The sequence below is a fragment of the Scleropages formosus genome, chromosome 24, assembly GCF_900964775.1.
Source record: "Scleropages formosus chromosome 24, fSclFor1.1, whole genome shotgun sequence".
NCBI lineage: Eukaryota > Metazoa > Chordata > Actinopteri > Osteoglossiformes > Osteoglossidae > Scleropages > Scleropages formosus.
This window is the reverse complement of record NC_041829.1, coordinates 17,893,278-17,914,144: the sequence shown is the minus strand read 5'-3', so window position 1 is coordinate 17,914,144 and position 20,867 is coordinate 17,893,278. Positions and strand designations below refer to the sequence as shown.

At 41.1% G+C, this 20,867-nt stretch overlaps 1 protein-coding gene across 1 annotated transcript in view; it reads right to left on the bottom strand.

The window, feature by feature from the left end:
• pcdh15b (protocadherin-related 15b) overlaps positions 1 to 20,867 on the bottom strand; it is a 153,460-nt gene that overhangs the window by 70,092 nt on the left and 62,501 nt on the right. The window contains exons 10-12 of the mRNA XM_029248851.1: positions 9,555 to 9,663; positions 7,824 to 7,936; positions 2,820 to 3,026 (exon numbers count right to left, since the gene is read on the bottom strand). Coding sequence (XP_029104684.1) covers positions 2,820 to 3,026; positions 7,824 to 7,936; positions 9,555 to 9,663 — 429 coding nt within the window. The remainder of the gene's footprint in view (positions 1 to 2,819; positions 3,027 to 7,823; positions 7,937 to 9,554; positions 9,664 to 20,867) is intronic.

The following is a 20,867-nucleotide window of genomic DNA, read 5'->3' as shown; positions in this document are numbered from 1 at the left end:
TCCCACTTTTGCCTAGCTGTTGTTTTTGTCCTTTTCATATTTTATTAATTTAGTTGACACTTTTCTACATGCAACATACATTAAATACTACGCAGTATGTACCAGACACCTTCGTCCAAGGTGACCTACAATGCACTAAACACACTAAAATCACTCACCCATCTATATAGCAGAGAAATGTGACACACACGTACACACACTACACACAGACACGCTCTCCAGCCAACAGAGGATCACGAACGCACCTGAAACACGCCTCTATACTATGGGAGGAGACGGGAAAACATGCAAACTCCACACACAGCTAGCGGGACTTAAACCCACGTCCTATCACGCCATCCGGGGGGCTGAGAGACACCACTATTGTTCCAGTTGACTAAATAATACACACGCTTTTACTCTACTGCTCTACCGTGTTGACACTCCACTGTCTGTACTTGGTGCCAGAGGGAGAGATTTCTGTTAGACAGAAATTTGTGCATTGTTCTTTTATGTATAAATGGCACCACTGATGTCAATATTTTTATTCATTGTAATAAGTTCAATCATTGCAGGTACAATGTGTGAGCTCTTTTTTGTGTAATTTGTGTATGCGCATATTTTTAATTTATTTATATAGCATTTTATTTACTTTTTGATTGTTTTGGAGTTTTTATTGTTGTCACGTATAAAGTCCTGTTTTGTTTGTGTTTTCAAATTCAGGGCTATTTTCAGCTAAAACGCCAGTGTGTGTGGTGGGGGGTTAATAACCTTGTTTGTTTCAGCTTGCTCTGCTATTTGCAGATGACCTGTCAGAACATTCTGTATGGTTTCCGCTCATCCAAAACGTTGGATGCAGTTACTGCTTATCTTTACGTACAGAAATGATTAAAATCTTCTCCAAACTTTACTAGATGACAATAAATCCAGCTGGCATCTCGGTCTGATGAATTTTCCATCGATACATTGCTCCAAAATTCCTATCCTGCTAAAGGTCATGCTTGTGTGTTCTGTGAAAACTTTCACTAAAGTATTTAATCATCAATGGCAGTAATGGTATAAAATCAAAGAGGAAATTTAAACTCATGATAACCTCAGCTGTCAATACATTCTGTATTAATGTAAACCGGGCCCTTTTCTCGCAACGGAAAGAGCTCCAGATTTGGCAGATAGGAATTTGCATACATTTTTGTGCTCTATGTTCTAAGCTCCTACTCCTAGTAAGTGTCCAGGTGAGCAAGTCTGGTAAGTTTACACCTTGGTGAGTAACTTTATGGTGGGATATATTCCTTAAACAGCTGGTCTGGAAGTTAGACAAGATGATGCGACATCCATGTTCATCATTCGAAATGTAATAAACCAACTTGACTGTTGCGCCTAAAATGAATATATGTACACACGCGCGTGCATACACACAGACACACACACACACTGTTCCAACATTTATGTTCCCACATTAATGCAGCATCATTATTAAAGGCAATTTAAATTACTAACCTTTTTGGAAACCTTCAAAAATCTGTGATTTATAAACGTACAAATCAGCCATCGTTATTTATAAATTTTTCTGAATGGCAGATGTTTAAAATATGCACGCTGAAGATGCAGTATTTTATTTTTGAAATACTCTTAATAAATACCTGTATACCCCAGGATTTCTGTCTGCTCTTTTCTGAAGCTCCATCTGCAGACACAGTCAGACTGTTACAGTACTTAGCCATCTGACATTTGGGCAAATTGTCATAGTAACCATGGTTGAAAACCACATAGCTCTTGAGAAAACCATATTCGTGTAGGAAACACAATGACTCTTCAAACACACTCTTGCCACAGCCAAAACTGGTGAACTTGTACTATCGGAACAATTTTACCCCCAGAAGTACTGTTTCCATCATCCAGCAAACCTTGGATACATGATTGACCTTCACCTATAGTTTTTTCTTCCTTTATCGTAAGAAACAAGCATTTAGAAACTGTTTTACATAAAGTTAGGAAAAGAATAGTCAAACAACTGGAAACTGAATAAATGTATGACGTTTTAGCCAAGTTAATACCAAAGTGCGAAGGAGTTCTTGGCACCTCTGTGCTTCTCTCTTTTTGATTCGCTTACGACACTCTGCTTTGCTGTGTTAGCAATGCTTCTTTCATTTAAATAAAAAAATGGCACACTTCAAAGTGACGCTAAAGGGCCAAGAAATACAACCACGTATTACAAGGAAACATGGCAAGAAAACAAAGATCATGCAAAATATTCAACAAAAATAGAGTTACACTGAAAGAAAAAAAAAATCAAAGCAGAAAGTGTACGAAAAGCAAAAACTTCTAACGACGCTAACAAAAGCCTCTAAGCCCATCATGCTGGGAAATAGCTAGAATAATGGAGACAGAACCTGTAGTTTGGTTGTCTCTTACACTCAGAAATCCATTTGTAAGACCCAAGGACTATGTTATTAAACAAATGCAATATGTTCATACCAACTTCATTGAAAAGTTCAAAAATCGTTCTTACGCAAAAAAGAAGGGGTACAAAAAAGGATGCACTGGCAGCCAAATAAAATCTTGTTTAAAAATTTAGCGATATCATAAGAACAAAAAAGATCCTGATGAATGATGTTCAAATAATTTTTACTGGTAACATAATGATCTCCACGTTATTTATTCATAAACATCTTGTGTAATATTTCACAATCTTAGCCGATGATAATCCATAACATTTTTCATGCAAACTGAGAACTCGCTACATCTTCCTTAAGCACTGTTACTGATGTTTCTCAGATATAAAGGGGTGTTTACTGCTAGAAAAATGAACAAGCAAAAACCACACATGGTTTCAGTCTCACCTCCTCGACGTCCTTGTCCAGGGCAACGACGCGAAGGGGTGCAGTGAGATTGGCGCTGCTGGATATGGTCGTGCCCACGGGCGCAGACTCCAGGATGAACCCTTGGTAAGTAGCCTCTTGAAAATAGGGAGCTTGATTGTTCTCATCGAGAACCTCAATGTGCAAACTGGCAAAAGCTGGGAGGGGGTGTCCATTATCTTGTTCTGCCTAACAGAGAAAAAAATGTGTATTGTGAAAAAAGGAGAGGGGAGAAAAAAAAAAAAAAAAAAAACACTTTTTTCCACTAAAAGAGAATTTTTTTCCATGAAAAGACTATTCATTTAGTAGCGTTTAGTGCTGAAACATATAAACCCTCTATGGGAGTATGCCAGCCGTCTTTTTTTCACACAAGACGCATCACCTAGCTAATAGCAGGCAATCTTAATCCGCGCCTTCTCTAATGTTTGGGCAATTTATGCTAATCCTGCATGGATGTGAGAGTAAGCTGTGGAGTAAATTGCCAGCATGATCTATCAAAAGAGCAAATGGGGAACAAACCGAAAATATGGCTTCAAAATGCTTCCAAAAATAACTGGAAGAAAATCTATTTCAAACACTGTTTAGGTTAAAAAAAAAAAAAAAGTGACCAAAAAACAGCAGCAGTCCAGTCCAGAGCCTCTGGTACAGAGCACCCACGGGCCCTAAATCTATTTATTTCATGATTCTTAAAATTACTTGCGTTACCCCAAAGCAGTCAAGCAATTTGAGAAGCATTGGAGGATTGCTTATTTACTGTGCAAATATGAAAATGAAAAACCGGTGGGAAACTCGGGGGGGGGGGGAGAAAAAGTTTTGGGCTTTATTTACGTTATAATCTTCATGTCGTAAGTCACATCAATCTTTTACATGATAAAAAATGCTGGAAAATTCTTGGAGCTTGTTACAGCAACATCATTATTATTGCTTATTTAGCCGACACCTTTTTCTCCAAGACTCCAAAACTTACAGTGTAGACTTGTGCACGAAGGTACTTACAGTCACCTACCCTTTCAGATAGAGTACCTTTCGGTGTATCGGTGCAGAGTAAGTACCATTGCTCAAGGCTACTACAGTGTGAGAGGTCTTCAACCCCGGGTTATTCGAAAGGGAGGCCACACCTTAGAACATCGAAGTCGTGGAGTTGGAAGCAGTTCTTAAGTTACTGGAATCGACTCCGATTCCGACTAAAATGTATCGTATCTGCCGGTGTATAAGTCAACCCCCAAAAATTAGAGACCTAATATAGGTTTAGGCCTATATTCGCCAGATAAGTCAACCCCCAAAAATTAGAGGTCAAATATAGGTTTAGGCCTATATTCGCCAGATAAGTCAACCCCAAAATTAACGTGCGACTTTTGGGCAGTGTTGTGGAGTCGGAAGCAAGTATTGGGTTATTGGAGTTAGAGTCAAAGGGTTTCTGTACTGACTCCAGAGCCCTGCTGAACAGGACTACCTGTGCCCTGCGATCACCTCATCAATTAAGCTAGCTGCACATGATGCTCTAAGTACTGCAGTTGGTTCCCCTTCACCTACCATGACTAGAAATTGTCCAGCAAGTCCATCGCCGAAGAGAATACGGCTTTGGTTGATCACTGTGTGAATGGCTGCTTCGAGTAAATTATTGACCTCGCATATAAAAAGAGCTGGCGGAGAGCCGATTAAAAGTACTGGCACTGACAGCGGATGCCAACAGCTCCGATGTCTCCGCTCCTCAGCAACGACTACAGGATGGGAGCATTCATCACTTGAGCTCCATAGACATTTCACCAAAGAGGAGCTCACAAAGAAATGTAAATTATTCAGTGCCTCTCACTACTGAATAATATTAGTGCTCACATCATTGTTATGAGCTGATAAACTACAACATGCTCATGACCTCATAATGGAAAAACAAATGCAGCCCAGTGAAATAAATCTGAAAATGCTATACATAACCGATCAGGCGCCTTTCCATATTTGACCGCTGCTGGTGCTAAAAGGTACGAGGAGACTAAATTAAAGTAGGATGTGCCGAAATTTATTTTAACAACTCCTGAAGGCTCCCTGCCTCATATTCCCTCCTGTTATCTTTACAGTAAGGCACAGGAGTAATAAGGCTGGAGACGGGTGGACATGTCGCCCCAGTCTTTAAGGAAGCCCAATATAACACCCCCCTCCATATCCATGTGTAACTCCACTGGGTACTATTGCCAACATTTTTGCACCTGCAATATCTGACAAGCTTTTTATGTCACAGGAACACAAAGTATTAAAATAAAACCGCAGTTTGAAAATAACAAATCCAGGTTGCCCTTCTCACTTGAGCGGCACAGAGAGATTAATCAAAGCTGAGGTTCGGGTGAAATTATAATCAAACAAAATCACAGTCTCCCTCTGTCTCAAAAAAGCTTTCGATGTATGCAAATTCACAAACGCTGCAGCACACTGAGCCTGTGTGTGTGTGTGTGTGTGTGTGTGGGGGGGGTCGAAAAACACTGCTCACACAAACCACTGCTCGGTCCCTCTGGTGCGACTGCCATTGCCGGCAGGCAGAGAAAATTCATCCCTGGCGAAATAGCAGAGATTTTCCTTTAAACATCAATGGCAGCCCCCTGACATTTAGGAGCGGGCCCGGGGGTGGGGGGGGTCCGGCAACGGGCCGTGAAAGCTCTCCAGCTGTGCGGGTGGTCAACTGCCTGGCTTTGGCTAATGTGACACCGGTCGGCCTGGGCTTCGCCTACCACGAGGATCTCGCTGCGCCAGTGCTCTGCGAGACAGCGCCCCGGACGCTCAGCCTCGCTCACGTACCCTCGACCCCGGAGCCTTATTAAAAACTCCCTTTTAACTCAAGCGTAAACATAAAGCGGCAGCAGCTGTTAATCACAAAGACAGTGTCGTGAGTTTCAACATAAAATATATTCCAAGGTGAGCTGATCATAAAAGCACATTCACTTGCACCTGTGTAATAAGTGACACATTTTAAACGGTACTGTGGTGTTACCTTTGAAAATTAATTTCCTATTCATTTGGGGACAGCGAGTGGAAGGAGTGCTTACAGTTGTCAGTGTGCAATAAAAAGCCCTGGGTTTGAATCCCAGCTCCTGCTGTAGTACCCTCGATCAAGGTCCTCAGTCGAACCGATACGGGATGAAGTACCCATTTCAATAAATAGGTGAACAATTGTAAAGGATTCATATACAAACGTAGCATTGAAGGCACCTTTAGTGAAAAGTGTCTGCTAAATGAGTACAAATAATAAATTATGTGAAAGATGCTCATTAAAAAAAAAAAAAAAAAAAAAAAAAAAAAAAACTTTTCAAGAACGCAATTTGTGAAGTGCACGCGGTCTTGTGCCCTTTTCTTCACTTCAGTTTTACACGGTCATTTACCTGTACTTTAAATCATGTGGAATCTTGGGAAAATTAATATGCCCTTAAACACATTTAAAAAGAATAAAAAAAAAAAAACTGCACCTGCACAACATTAGTATCTACTTTCAGTTTTCTGCCACAACTGATTTCAAAGGCTTCTGCAACAAAAGGAAGCTCTTAGAGGGATCGCAGCCTGTAGCATGTGTCAGACGGCGGAGAGAAAGTCAGCAGAAGAGCATCCTTCTTATTTATACCGCATCGCCGAAATGAAAGCCCTTGTGCCAGCTGTAACTCATTACAGCGCGACAGCTGAGGTGGACGCCCTTGGGTCACTCTCCCTAATTTAGTCGCACTGTGACCGCTATGCATTGCAAACAGGCACCAGGACATCAATAAAGGCTCGCACGTGCGTCGTTCCTTTCACCGGAGCCCAACTCGTTTCCCTTAGTGCCCATGTCCCGCAATGGCAGGACGCGGCACTCTATTTCCGTTTCGTTCACCCATGGTCGAAAGACGTGCAAATCGAAGAACTTCAGCTGCGGAGTTTTATCTCAGTTTAAGGTCTTCTCAATTCCTTCACATTTTGCAGCAGCGCAGCCCAGTAGGGTGTAATAGCAGTAAAACTAAGTGATACCCTCTTTAAAACAAGAGAGCAGTTCAAGTGAGGTGAGAGAGGAGTATGCGGGGACAGCTCCTGTTAGCACTGCTGCGTAAACGTCCGTCTCCGTGTCCCGAAAGGAGGTCGAAATCAACATTGCGACATGACATAACCAAGCAGAGGGGGATGCAGGAGGAAGGAAATAGGGATGGGAGAGCAGCATCCTTCCATAAATAAATAAATAAATAAATAAATAAATAAATAAATAAAGTCAAGGCAGCTCGTAATTCCCATCACAGCGACCGGGAGGTTGGCGAAAGGAGGGGTGGTCGGCTGGCATGCGCAGCACGTGTAGGAGGGGTACTCTTGCAGGGTTACACAACCGTTTTTCACAAGCCACAGTGGAACAGGCTCCTTCCGCTTGCTCGTGTCCCCTGAATGCAGTTTCAGAGGGAGGTCTGTACTGCACTCAGCGCCAGGGGGATGAGCACAACGGTGGGGGTGGGGGGCCGGAGATTCTACGGTCCTCCCCGCCCCGGTCTGCCACCCGGCCGCAGCGGATTGCGATGAAAACCACCGGATCAATACGGTGACGTATCTGGGCACCAGGACCAACCGGAACCCAATGCAGCACAGCTCTCTTGCCCCTGCTTCACGAAACAAAACAATAGACTTATTCAAATCCGCATATCTCCTTCATCTTAAGAAGATGTCCTGCAGCCTACACTTTCCACAGCTTTGGTGAAACTTCTGCAGCTCGGTAAAAATAACCGCAGGAGAAGCCGGGCGGGCGGGCGGTTTTCGGCGGAAGCCGATCTCCGCATTTTGCTTCTCAGCGTGAAAATGCACGACGTTCCTTACGGATCATCACTCCCCTCTGCCTGGTGCAACAATCTTTACAGAGCCATAAACAACTTATCCTAATGTCATCGCAACACAGAGGGCACTCAAACATGCATTATGCATCTCTCCGTTACTGGAACGGCCAAAAAAAGTCAACGGTCTATAGCCTTGGCAGTGGAGAACGGTTCTTATTACCTTGATTACCAAGTCAAACTTGTGATGCTGATCCCGGCTGATTGGCTTCAGCAGCCGCAGCTCCGCCGTGGTTTGGTTCAGCGCAAAGTATTCCCCGTACGCCTCCGGTTTGCCTGCGAAAAAGACGGCGCATACAAAATTCAGCGTCTAATCTTGCGCTCGTGATATAAATGTAAAACTCTCACATACAGCTACAACGAATAAGAGCTAAATCCAAATGTTTTACACGACCGAACCCGTAATCAAACTGATGGATCTCTGTATTACTTAAGCTATTACTCGCTGTGCAGAAAACAAAGAAAGCTCAAAGTGGCCAGAAACTGATAAATTCTGCAAAAGTCAATATGATGAATCAGTCACCAACCGGGACTCAGACTATAAATCTTCCAGAGAATTTCTTTAAATGTATTTATTGTAGCTACATCTTGGGTTTTCACAGCAACAAGAATGCGAATTAATACGGTACACCTTTATTATTAAACTTCTATTGATTTCGACATAATAGTAAAATTGACTTTGGATTTACAGACAAATCGAGATACAAACAGACTTCTGTTCCCACCTTAGGAGGCATTCAGTGAAAACGTTTGAACAGGGAACCAGCTAACGTGTCTAATGTCAAGTCTTGCGTGGCATTTCCCAGAGATGTTAGACACTCCTGTGTTGCTTCTCTTCTGCCCGACTTGTTCCCTAATCATTTCCAAGGCTGCCCAGGTGTACTTAAACTTCTGAGTGGCAAAGCGTCACTGCAGAAAAATATCTTAAACACAGTAATCCCCCTTTATCCACGGGGGATATGTTCCAAGACCCCCCAGCAGATGCCTGAAACGGCGGATAGTACCGAACCGAATGTTTTTTCCTATGCAGAAGAAGACAGATAACTAAGAATTAAACGCAGGTCCTCATAAGTATTGATGTTTTAAACAAAGCTTTTTTTTTTAATATATATATTTAAAAAAAAAAGAAAAAAAAGGATACTTGAACACAAGCACTGCGGTACCGTGACAGTCGATCTGATAACTCGGATGATACTAAGTGACTAACGGACGGGTAGCGTATACAGTGTGGATGCGCCGGACAAAAGGATGATTCACGTCCCAGGCAGGACGGCAAGAGATTTCATCATGCTACTAAAAACGGCAAGCAATTTAAGACATGAATTGCTTATTTCTGGAATTTTCCATATAAAATTTTCTGACCGCAAGTAACCGAAACCGCGGAAGGTGAAACGGCGGATAAGGGGGAACTACTGTGCTACTGCAGCCAACACCTGCAAACAAAAGCATTTATCGAACAAAGCGTAACCCACGTTTTGTTGTATCCGTATACCGAGCAGTGCAGCACCACACTTTCCAGATGTACAAAAGTGGATATTCCATGTGCGGTAAAGTCCGTATTTAGGGCAATGCTCGTCACTCTACCGTAACGTCCCTGACAATGTGCCCAATTTTCCACGAGACTCACTGGCATCCCAGAATAAGCAGGAATTTCTGTATCAGCATGGTTCTCTCAGCATATTATACCCGGTTCCCGGGACCCATCTCTCTCTCCACAGGCGGCTTTGCTCGGTCTACTGCGCAGATGCATTGAGGGTCCCTCTTCTCCGCAGATGCGGATGTGCAGGCCCCCTGATCTAATGCTGCTTTCACAGTAAATTGTTCCTCTGTGAAGACAGGGTGAGTTGTGAGTGGTGACGGATTGCCGATGACAGCGCGTTTGACAGGTACCCACCAACGAGGATGGAGTAAAGAATGCCCGGTCGATCCGATGGGGGCTGTATGTTTCGATCTTGATCAACAGCTTGGATGGTGGGAGTGACGTTAACTGGGTTTACTCTACTCTGAAATGAGAGAAGATTTTTAAAAATTATTCTTAGACATCACGGTCAAGCGCTGCAGGCAAATGGCCCTTGCACTCTTTCCAGAGTCTGAAAACAGCACATTTACACAGAGAACCATTAATGAAAGCATGTTTGGCACCATCTACATCATATCATGGTTTCGAAAAGTTAAAAATGCAGCAACCTCAATTATCAGAACTGCCAACTAGTCCTGGATAACATCTAGAGAAAGACATGAGAAGGGGGGGGGGGGAAAAAAAAAAAAAAAAAAACTGCAAAGTGCAATTAAAGTTACAAAGGTATATGAGAAACGGGGTCTGAAAACTGATCTATTTCAGAGACATTTAAGTTCTAATCCCTGACCGCTTCTTAATTTAGTCTAAAACCATGTGTCAGAATTACCTAGGTGCCTACGGGCAGCTACTTTGAGTCACGCGTACCATACGAAACGGCGGTATCACACAGACGAGCTGTGTTTGCATTCTGTCACTTCGGAGAAGAGCGACTGTCAAATGCAGGAATGTAATATAATGTAAACACCGCTTATGTGAAAAAATAGTAAGAAGTCGGTAACAAAAACCATACAGACCACAGAGCCGAAGGAACATCTCCGAGGGATGAGACACCAGAACACAAGTGGTGGGAAAAACACCAGCATCCTGCTAACATTCTGTTATCTACAATACTCTACCATGTACTAGACACACTGCTATATGACGCGATTTACGGCATCCCTCAATTTACAAACTCTCTGCATCCGAAATTTCGGTTCATTGGCTCTTGATACCCAATTTTCCATGAATGGAACAAAACATCACTATGATGAAGTCCTTAAAAAAAAGAAAATTGCCCAATATACAGTAATACTTTATATTTGAAACTTGTTCTGCCTGCAAGGTTTCTGACTGGAAAACCACATGAAAATATACCAATAAAAGGAAAATAAATCGTGACTGGTTGTCTACGGGCAGGCATCCACTGGTCACCATTAAAATTTACACAGGTCATACAGTACAATTTCACTTCTTTAGCAAAACCATCTGAGAATGGCAGAAAACACAAAGTGTGCAATTTTTTAGAAAATGCACAAATTGTCTGAAAATCTGTGCCGTCCTTTAAAAAACGGAAAGCAATTATGTCTTACAAAGTAAAGAGAAACTATAGTCAATTATCATCACTGCCTCTGGATTTTCAAGTGCACTAGGGTGCTGAAATATCAGCAAAGCATGGTACTTTTTTCCCTTTTTTTAAACTGAAATGGGTTTGGAGGGGAATTTGGACAAGGGGATTGAACACATTATTTCATTACTGTATGACTAACCCTACGTTTGGTCCAGTTGGGAATGGTATAAAAAGTTTGGAGTTCTAGAGGTAATCATCTCTGTAAAAACTGTTTATCATGATCGGGAGATTCATTCACTGCAGTTAAGTTGAAACTCAATGACAGCAGACGGCACACGTTGAACGATGTCGCTGACAAGAGCATGGTGCAGATTGTCAAAGTGCTCCTTTCGAGCAGCAGATAAACAGAAAAAAGCGGCAGTCGGTCTCCGGCCAAACGCCGCAGAACCTCCATCCCCCACAGTTCGACTCGGAACATCTAAAGACCTGTGAATCGCCCTCAAAAAACATACTTCATAAAACCTGAAGTTAAACTACACAGAAGCCTACATAATGTAAAATTCTATTGTTTGCAGAGCACATTTAAAGGCACTTGATCAAAGGAGGATACTGTTGCTAGATAGAACTTGGAAAGAAAAGATGATCATCTGGCTTTATCTGCTGCCGCAGAAAGAAAATAGCTATAAAATTTTTATGCTGCCGTTCAACACACATACCCCAGCGGAATCTAACTGTACATAAAGGGAATATTGTAGCCCGCATATGAAACCACGCAATACTTACCGAAGGTACACTCAAACTGCAGGTCGCGTAAACGTCGACCTGATGTGCCTCCAGCGTAAACGTGATTAAATGAGCTAAAGGTGTGCATATCCAGATCAATTAAATTCAGTTTGCATGCAGACATAATTATACGGAACAAAATGCAGCAGTTATGCAGCGGTTATGCGGCATTTTGCATTCCGCACATCAGTTTACAGCCTTTCGCATTTACTTTTGTTCTTTCCAGACAAAAAAGCTTGAATTATTTACCAGAGAGCATAAAAGAGATGTGCAGAGAGGTCATTAAAAGTTATAACTGTTCTTTGCCGGTTCTATTTATCCATATGGCTAATAAGAAGGAGGATTTTATCGCCATAGGCAGCTGTGCAATTCCTTACATTTACAACATTTGTGACTGCAGGACATCAAATCCCCCATGAGTTGCAAAGAACAGGCCATTATCTACAAAGATTCTGCTAAAAGCATCTGTGAAAGAAAATACAAAGTTTATCGTCACATTACATGATGGTGAGAGAGTATTTGTATTTATTTATTACATTTATTTGAGAGCATTAAAGGCAATAAAAGAATATACCTCTTATTTTCCAAACCACTTAAAAGCAGTTGCAATGTCACCGTTTACAATACCTGTATGTGTTTAAAGACTTGTGGGGCATTTATCCATTTACCGGAAACCCAGCTGTTACTTTTAAAACGTTATATATAAAAATACATTCCAAATAGAAGGTGTGGGTGGAAGGACCAAAAACAAAAACTTGAAAAATTCGAAAGGTAATTTATTACTTTGGAGTTTCCGCATTTTACACTGTGACAGGTGCTGACTCACAAGGTCACTAATCCACTTTTCTTTTGTGCCCATAAAAGCACACTTCAATTGAATGTAAAACTCCATGGATCTTTAAAGGCTCAACAACTAAATGAGTGAAATCATGGTGAACGCTCAAGAGTGGTTAAAACCTGGCTTCCTTCGTCTATTTACAGACGATTTATAGGCAGAGTCGGAGCGGGACTCGACTCGACGGCACCGGTGTACGAAAGGACAACGTGGAAACACTTTTCAGCTATATGCAAATGGCATAAGGACAACTGAGGACAGTTCCCCTTTTCAAGGCAGTATACTATTCGGTAACGTGCAATATAGCAGTAAATGCATGTGAAACATCAGCATAGTCGACATAAAAGCAAACAACCTTGCAGACCCGCGACAGAAAATTCTTGAAAACAATTAGCAGAAAAGTCACAGATATGAAACAGAACCTCGCAAAGAATAAAGCAAATGTCCCTCACCAGAACAATGAAATTTTAAGTTTGAAATGGAAAGTCTTGAAAAACGTGGATTTTTTTCTAAGGGTTCAAGCAGACTTTGTTAATTAAAAATCAGGACAGCGAGTGGCCAACAAAATGCACTTAATGTCTTTCACCATGTCTGCTATGTTATACTAGCTAGACATTTAGGTCAACAAGCCAATGTTTGGTCAAGATTAGAGTGGAATATTGAATGAATGAATGAATGAATGAATGAATGAATGAAGGAGCGAGCTGCATTTCTACCTTTACAGAAATTTGCCGTTTTTTTTTTTTTTACTCAATACAGTTCGCTGTATCTGGGCTCTGTTTAAGCCCAATATACAAAACCAAGAGCTGTTCCATCAACTGTCAGCTCCCTATTTAGTCGTATCGGATGAATGTTACACGGGACTCGGAAAAAAAAAAGAAAGAAAAAAAAAAAAAGACACAGTGCCATGCAACACTGCCGCATAACGTTAATTGCCGACAAAGTGAGAAGGTTCAAGGTTCCGAGTTCACTTCCACACCTATATGAATGCGGAAGCCAGAACGAAACACAGTTCATTTGGGACCATGGTGAAACATTTTACATTTACCTTTATTCATTTCGCCAAAGCCACTGACAACGTTAATGTTAGAATGATAACAAACGGTGCACAGACACAGTAACGGCATAGGCCAAAGAAAAGGGCACAGCTGAGTGACAATCAGCTGAAGAGGACTGGTAATATAGAGAGAAACTACTGGAAATGTTACAAAATTTGGACATGCAAATGGGTAAATTATTGCAACGTTAAAATTGCAAGCTGCTTTGGAGAAAAGCGTCAGCTAAATGAATAAATGTTAAAAAAAAAAAATAAATAAATAAATAAAAATGGACATTTAGTTAAGCCAGATGGGTCATACTAAAGCTAAATGATCCATTTCTGCTAATGCCTTCACACGTTAAAAATCAAAAAGGAAATGTTAATATTTTGTTTATAAAATATTAGTGCTCAACAACACACTGCAAAAGTGCATTTTCCTTTTATCGGTGCCAGCAGTAACATATAACTTTTAGTATTATGTTCCAGTTGGCAGCTGTCGTAGGTTTATCCTCCTCCTCCACATAGTCCGATTTGACAATTTTAACACAAGACAAGCGAAAGGACAGGACATTTAATATATAACTGCACTTACTGGCAATGCAGACCTTCCTAACGTTCCAGTTTTTACATCAGCGCATAAAAAGCTGGGAAGTTCTCTCATGTCGTCGATATACGTTTTACCAGTTTTATGTTCGCATTATAATAACGTACGAAAGCATGATTAATTTGATCTCAGTATCTTTAATGGAGCAACTGTAACATGTTACTTGTTCGGGCATTACTTTGCGTTAAAGATAAATGTACGTTTTTCCATGCTACCTTTACATCTTAACTCACATTTTTCTTAAGCACTGTTTCTACCTTACACCACAGCATTTGTCTTGGTAATAAGGGGAATAAATGAGCAATTGTGCTTGCAGAAACCGTAAATACAGCGCAGGCTAATATATGATCCAGCCAGTACCCTGCGGGAAGAGTTTTGGAATAAAACATTAAGCGCAGATGCAGCCACAGAACATTGCTGATCTCAACAGGAATTTGGCGAATTACTCTGGTTTTTCTAACCTCAGACGAAAGCACGGTACGATGGTTATACGCCGTCGCAATACGAAAAAGCGCCACGTCAAGTAGTTAATGTTTTAAGTGCACCCTGAGGGAAACTGGGGAGTTAATTTGAACATAGACGGATGCTTCCTGTTAACAAAGTTCTGGAAATTTAAACTGAGTTTATTGATATTATTACATTTATTAATTTTGCTGACTTTTTTCCCCAAAGTGACTTACAGTGTTAAGGTTACAATTATTTACCCATTTATACAGCTGGGTAATTTTACCGGAGCAATTTGGGGTAAGTACCTTACTCTAGGGTACAACAGCCAGAGGTGGGGATTTAACCCGCGGCCTTTGGGTCCAAAGACAGTAGTAGTAATAGAAGAAATTGACAATATAGACACACTTGGCAATACTGAATTTCTTTACAGTTATATAAAACTTTTTCACCTCACTCATAACCTGTTATATTTCTTTTTGCATGTTACATAAGAGGTACGGAAGTGAACAGAAACACCTTTTTTGCATTTTCATGAGAGTACAGAGATGGGTGCAGCATGCAAAACAATATAAGTTGTGGAGAGTATAGCTGAAAGGAGTTTTTCCACTAATTAGCATGTTTATACTGAAACAATTTTAATTTTTTAACCACAGAACGAACACTGACTGAACTACTGAGCTGCTCAATGAAGTCACTCAAGCAGCGATTTCTTGACTGTAGGACTTCCACAAATGAAAGAAAATTATCTCATCAAAGAAATCCTGTTTCAAGGCCAGAGAAATAACTGTCCCTTAATTGAAAACATAAATCATAACAAAAACTCCACAATGAGAAAGAAATCACCGGTGACACCTCAAGCTGGATACATAAAAGAAAAAATTATGCTACTGCAGAAAACAGTTCGGGGATATATAGAACAGTATAACAAGTTCAAATGGTGCCTTTTTCAATGGTGCAACCTCCTGTGACATAATACAATAAAAGTTGTACAAAAATTAAACATTAGCAAACACTGGAAATTACGATTTAGCACAAAAAACAAGGAAATTTCAGCTTCACGCACTTTCCGCTTCAGCGCATAAAGGGTGCCGCTCGGCTGAAACGTACTCAAAGCGACTTGAAATGTTCATCCTTTGATGCACTGAGACATTGGTTGGGACAAGTCGGTAAGCTGAAACGCTCATAGAGGAGCTCAAACCAACAACCTCCAGGTCACGAGTGAGCATGAAGAAAGAAAACGGACGCAGCCTCTGGTCACCGTCTTTCCCCCCCAGCCGCTTCTCGACCACCACCAGAGACACGGACATTTGGCGCCGCATCACCTTTCCCAAACACACACATCCTACAAGCGTTTTATCTTCAGCCGTAGTAAATTCACAGTCAGGGGTCATCTTGCACGCTTCTCGAACGGCTAAACCATTTGTCGTAACAGCACTGCACCAGCCATCATGTCGAGTTCCGGCACACTTTTCCCCCCAACCTTTGAACCGGTAAATTAAAAAATTATGGGACTGAGCCAAATATTCTGCAGGCTAAAGTTCTGCACTGTTATTCATGGCATTACGAAACAGCTCCATGAATCTGCTACCGAAAAAGTGCACAACAAAAACATCCCCATCGGTGCGAAAGAATGGCTTAAGTTAATCGTGATAAACGGCACTGTGTATTCAGCCTCCCTCACCCAATCTCTTAGTTCACACACCCTTTAATGATCCCCATCTGAAATTGCAGACAGAGGGATTATATATAATTAACTACTTTTCCAATAAAGCAATTACAAAGGCGAGAGGTATCCGCAGCGTAGGAATACCTCATTACTTATATAGTGTATATAAACCTTGCATTTATATGTATTCATTCACCAGATGCTTCTCTCCAAAGCGACGTACATCTCATAGAAAATACAATGTGTTCATTACATTAGGAGAAAGAGAGATTTAGATGCAGGCTTTATAGGCAAATATTCCATTTTCGCTCCACTCTGCTTAAACTTAAGAAGATTCTATACTAAAAAACTCAATTTGTTCAAAAATCTAAATCAACAAATAAAAGGAAAAAAAATCCTGCAGTTTGGAGAAATAAACCAAAGCTGTCAGCTGAACTGCTTTGTAGACAAGTCACAAATAATCAATTTATACAAAGATACAAACTGAATGCAATATTTGATATGGGACGGAACATCGATCGTTCAACAAAAGAAACATGCATTCACAATAAAAGTGTTTTAAGAAATTAATACATTAGATAAATAAAATGAAAAATTAAGAAAAATATTAAGAGACTAACTTATGAAATTGTTTCCACTCCCCAGTAATTGTATTGTGATGTAATTTCTTAGCTCTAGAAGTTTTCGTTTAATGATTCTTCCGTTTTTGTCTTTTGAGTTTTACATTTCAGGGATGTTTCTATTTTAGTGTTTCTGGTCTCCAATTTGAATTTTAGTATTATTCTTTTCTTTATACGTCCACCATGGTCTCATTGGCTTTCACCTGTTGCCTTTGGGTTGCACTTCTGGCAGGCGTCAAGGTCAGGGCCAGCATCCTCTACTGGGTAATGAGAGGGGAGGCCACACGTTCACCACCTCCAGGGTTATCCATGTGCGAGGAACGGATTTGAGGCGTAAGCAGCCTGCGTACGGTACCACGGCACACTGTTTTACACAAGCTCCTGGGAGAACTCCAAGCACAGCATCATTACTCCACTTCTCTGGAGTGCCGTGGCAAAAGAGCAGCTCTTTAGCTGTACACCAGGGCTACTGCTTCTCAATAGTGCTGCCTATTCTGCTAAGATTAACTGGACTTTTGTCATATAGTTAACACTTTGGCAGTAAGCATGTGCTAAATACTGATTTAAAATGTTTCTAATTCAACAGAGAAGATAAAATAATGGACATCTATTTGTTTCACAAGCAGGATAAAAGTGGGGGTTTGGAAAATTGTTCAGTACCGATTCTTCTGTTGTATTAGATTGATCAATAACACGTTCAGGTGTCAAGTCTTTACTGCCAAACACGGAACACCACCCTTAGAATGGAATAATCAAAAGTGCAACTTTTTCAAAACCACATATTTCAGAAACAGGCAACACTAAGGGACAGTGAGTAGCGTTGAAAGCTGAGACATGGGTTCAAATCCAGTCCAGTCTGGATGAAGTCTGCATGTTTCTGTGGGTTTCCCTGGTGCTCTGGTTTCCTCTCATGGTCCAAACATGTTTTACTTGAATTAGTGACTCTAAATTGCCCTGTGTGTGAAAGGAAGAGAGAGAGAGAGAGAGACCTGTCCTATGACTGACATTCCCATTCAGTGTACCCTACTTCGCACCCTACGCAAGCATGATAAGCTCCATGTCACCGCAAAACCTGCACTGGCAAGGAGTTACGGATGGATGGATGTTCCAAAAACTGTTTGAACACTACGTAGACACAATGTTAATTTATTTTAGGAATTCAAAGGATAGTCTCCGCTTCAGTTGATCTCTGATGTTAATTTCCTATAATCCATAATATTAGAGACTCTAAAGTGTTTTTGTTCCTATGCAGAAACTCTGCCAAACTGAAGTCCTTCTTGACTTGAGTGGTTTCCCTCTGAGACACAAAGGCCCTGCTATTCCATTCTTGGGCTACTAGCAATTATAGGACCTTGTCAAGGTTTCATAAAGCCTGCGTGTAATAGGGGAATTTCCTCTTGGTCTCCCCAAAGACGTGGAGTGTTAATTAATTCACTCTCCTTGTTAATTAATTTACACAAAGGAAATAGGACACTGTTGCAACGCGAGGTCTGAGGCTCTCAGAAATACCCAAAGTCAGGCATCGGGGAGCAGCCAAACTGTTTTGCAGATGTGTCTGGGGTTTGTGTCTCACAGCATGTATAATTCTGCCCTCTGGCAATATCTTCTACTTAAAGAGCCAAGGTAGAAAGGTACGAGACCACCTCCTGGGACAGAACGCCATTCCGCTTCTTTAGTGGTCATTGACACTGAAAAGACACAGCGCCTATCAACGTTGGCCCCGCGGACGAAACAATTGACCTCTGATAGTAAGTGTTCCTGAATTCACTTTCGGGACTTTTTATATATATATCAGGACTGTTTATATATCTGGAAAAAATGTTACTAGGAAGGCGATCAGGAATTGTCGATATTCGGATAAAGTTTCATGCAGCTACTCGTGTGATGAACATTGGTTCATATGGTGGTAAGAAACTATACTTAAGAATCACGTCTGTTTCTAAGTCTCTTTCTGCTAATGTAATGAACACAATGTATTTTCTATGAGATGCACGTCGCTTCGGAGAAAAGCGTCTGATAAATGAATAAACGTAAATTTAACGGAAATGGGACTGTCAGATTGGACAACCACATCGCCTTAATTTGGTCAGCCAAATAAGCGACCCCACAAGGGGCGAAGACAACTCGATGGAGCAGCGCTCCCGCTGCATGCAGAAATCGGGGCTTTCGCATCGCTGCAGACACTCAAACTCACTACCGTGACGGGAAGAAAAACGAGAATACCTGTCAAAGGTAATCAGTTTTCTGTGACAAAAAGCCTCTATGCTTTTAAAGACATTCAGGAGGAAAGCTAGGCTCTCAAGTCCTTTCACACTGCAGTTACCTTCAGTTTTTTGATTCATTCAGCTAATCCATTTCACGTCTCGGATTTTTGTCATTCTTCTATTTCTGTGCTTTAAAACAGTGCAAGATTGCAGTTCAGAGGCTTGCATACTGATTACACACTGATATAAGCAGGGCTGTGGAGTCGGTACACAAAACCTTCGACTCTGACTCCAGTAACCGAATAACTGCTTCCGACTCCACGGCACTGCCCAACAGTTGCACGATATTTTGGGGGTGGACTTATCCAGCGAATATAGGCCTAAATCTATATTACACCTCTAATTTTTGGAGATCGACTTAAACGCTGGAAAATACAGTACATTTAGTCGGAGTCGCTACGTTTTTACCGACTCCAGTAACCCAATAATTACTCCCAACTCCAACTTCGATTCCGCAGCACCGGATATAACCTCTTTTGGGAATGTACATATTTTACCCGTTGCGGCCCACACTGTTTAACTAACAGGAATAACAAAAACACAATAATCCAGCACAACCAAGGATATTTTCCACTGTCTGGCCATGAGTGTGTAAATACTCCGTAAATATGTCAAATGTTATGGAAGATCAGGATTTAGAAGGGAATACCTATGAATTTTATGTTATTAAAGACTGATAACGATTGATATTGATAATACTGTCTGCAGAACAGAAGATACAGGACTTGCTCAGATGACTCTACACTGCCTACCTGTATTACCTGATTCAGGAAAAGTTTAAATTGCCCCTGTGATGTACTAAGCTTGAAATGTGTTTGTCACGGATTATTATCCACAAAAATTATCTTGTTTAAAGCTTTCTGTTTCTAGGGCTGCCAGAAACAAAACTTCAGTATCACCCTGGGGGATTTCAATAATTTACCAGAGTCTACCCATGAATCAGACAACCTGACTTTTAAAGCCATACGCTACTTACCGAGTCTTATTAAGCTTTGCCAATAGCTAATAAAACAGGTGCTCAGGTTAGGAGACCTAAGGCTGTAGTTTGAAGAAGAAAAAGGGTTGGGAATCAGCTAAGACAACATGGATGGTAAGCAAATTTCATAATGCATTGGACACCTTGGTGATCCACATATTGACCGTGGGCACTTGACAAGTATATTATAACCATACAATACTTTGTCTTTTCAACTATATAGACATAATCAGCCTACATTCCATATTTTTATCATAAGAAGAAAAAGGTGCAATGTTTTTTGATGTAGCGATGTAGTGTGATGTTTTTTCAAGGAGAGGCAGCTTCTTGAGTGGACATCAGTATTCTCCTTAATGAAGGACTCTTGGTAGATCAGCATGGCCAAACTGTCACCCTACATGTTGGAAGTTACTCTTTTCCAGCCTTTTCGTCTTCGAACGCTCAGTAGGGCTTTCAGGCCTCCCCTTGGCTCATCATGGGATGATGACATTTCTTACATAAGCTCCTGAGAAACCTCTGGGGAGCACTCCAAGATCACCTGAGAAGCCCACAAGATGTGTTTATTATTCCCCATTCCACTTGTCAGGACACAACAGGCCCTTGTTAAGCACTTGTATTTCACAATGCCGGTGTGTGTATGTAATTACTTTCCAGAAGTCGTGCTCGATCGCCTTCCAGCAATATGCGTGGGAATTATTTACACATTCGTCCTGCAGTGCCCTTTCCCTTTTCCCTAAGAGAAATCTCCGTAGAGCTTTTTGTGGTACCTTTGCTGGAAGAATGTTCAGCGGCAAATAAAATTGGATTTATTTTGACTAAGAAATTGTGTACAATGTGCAAAGAGGGGC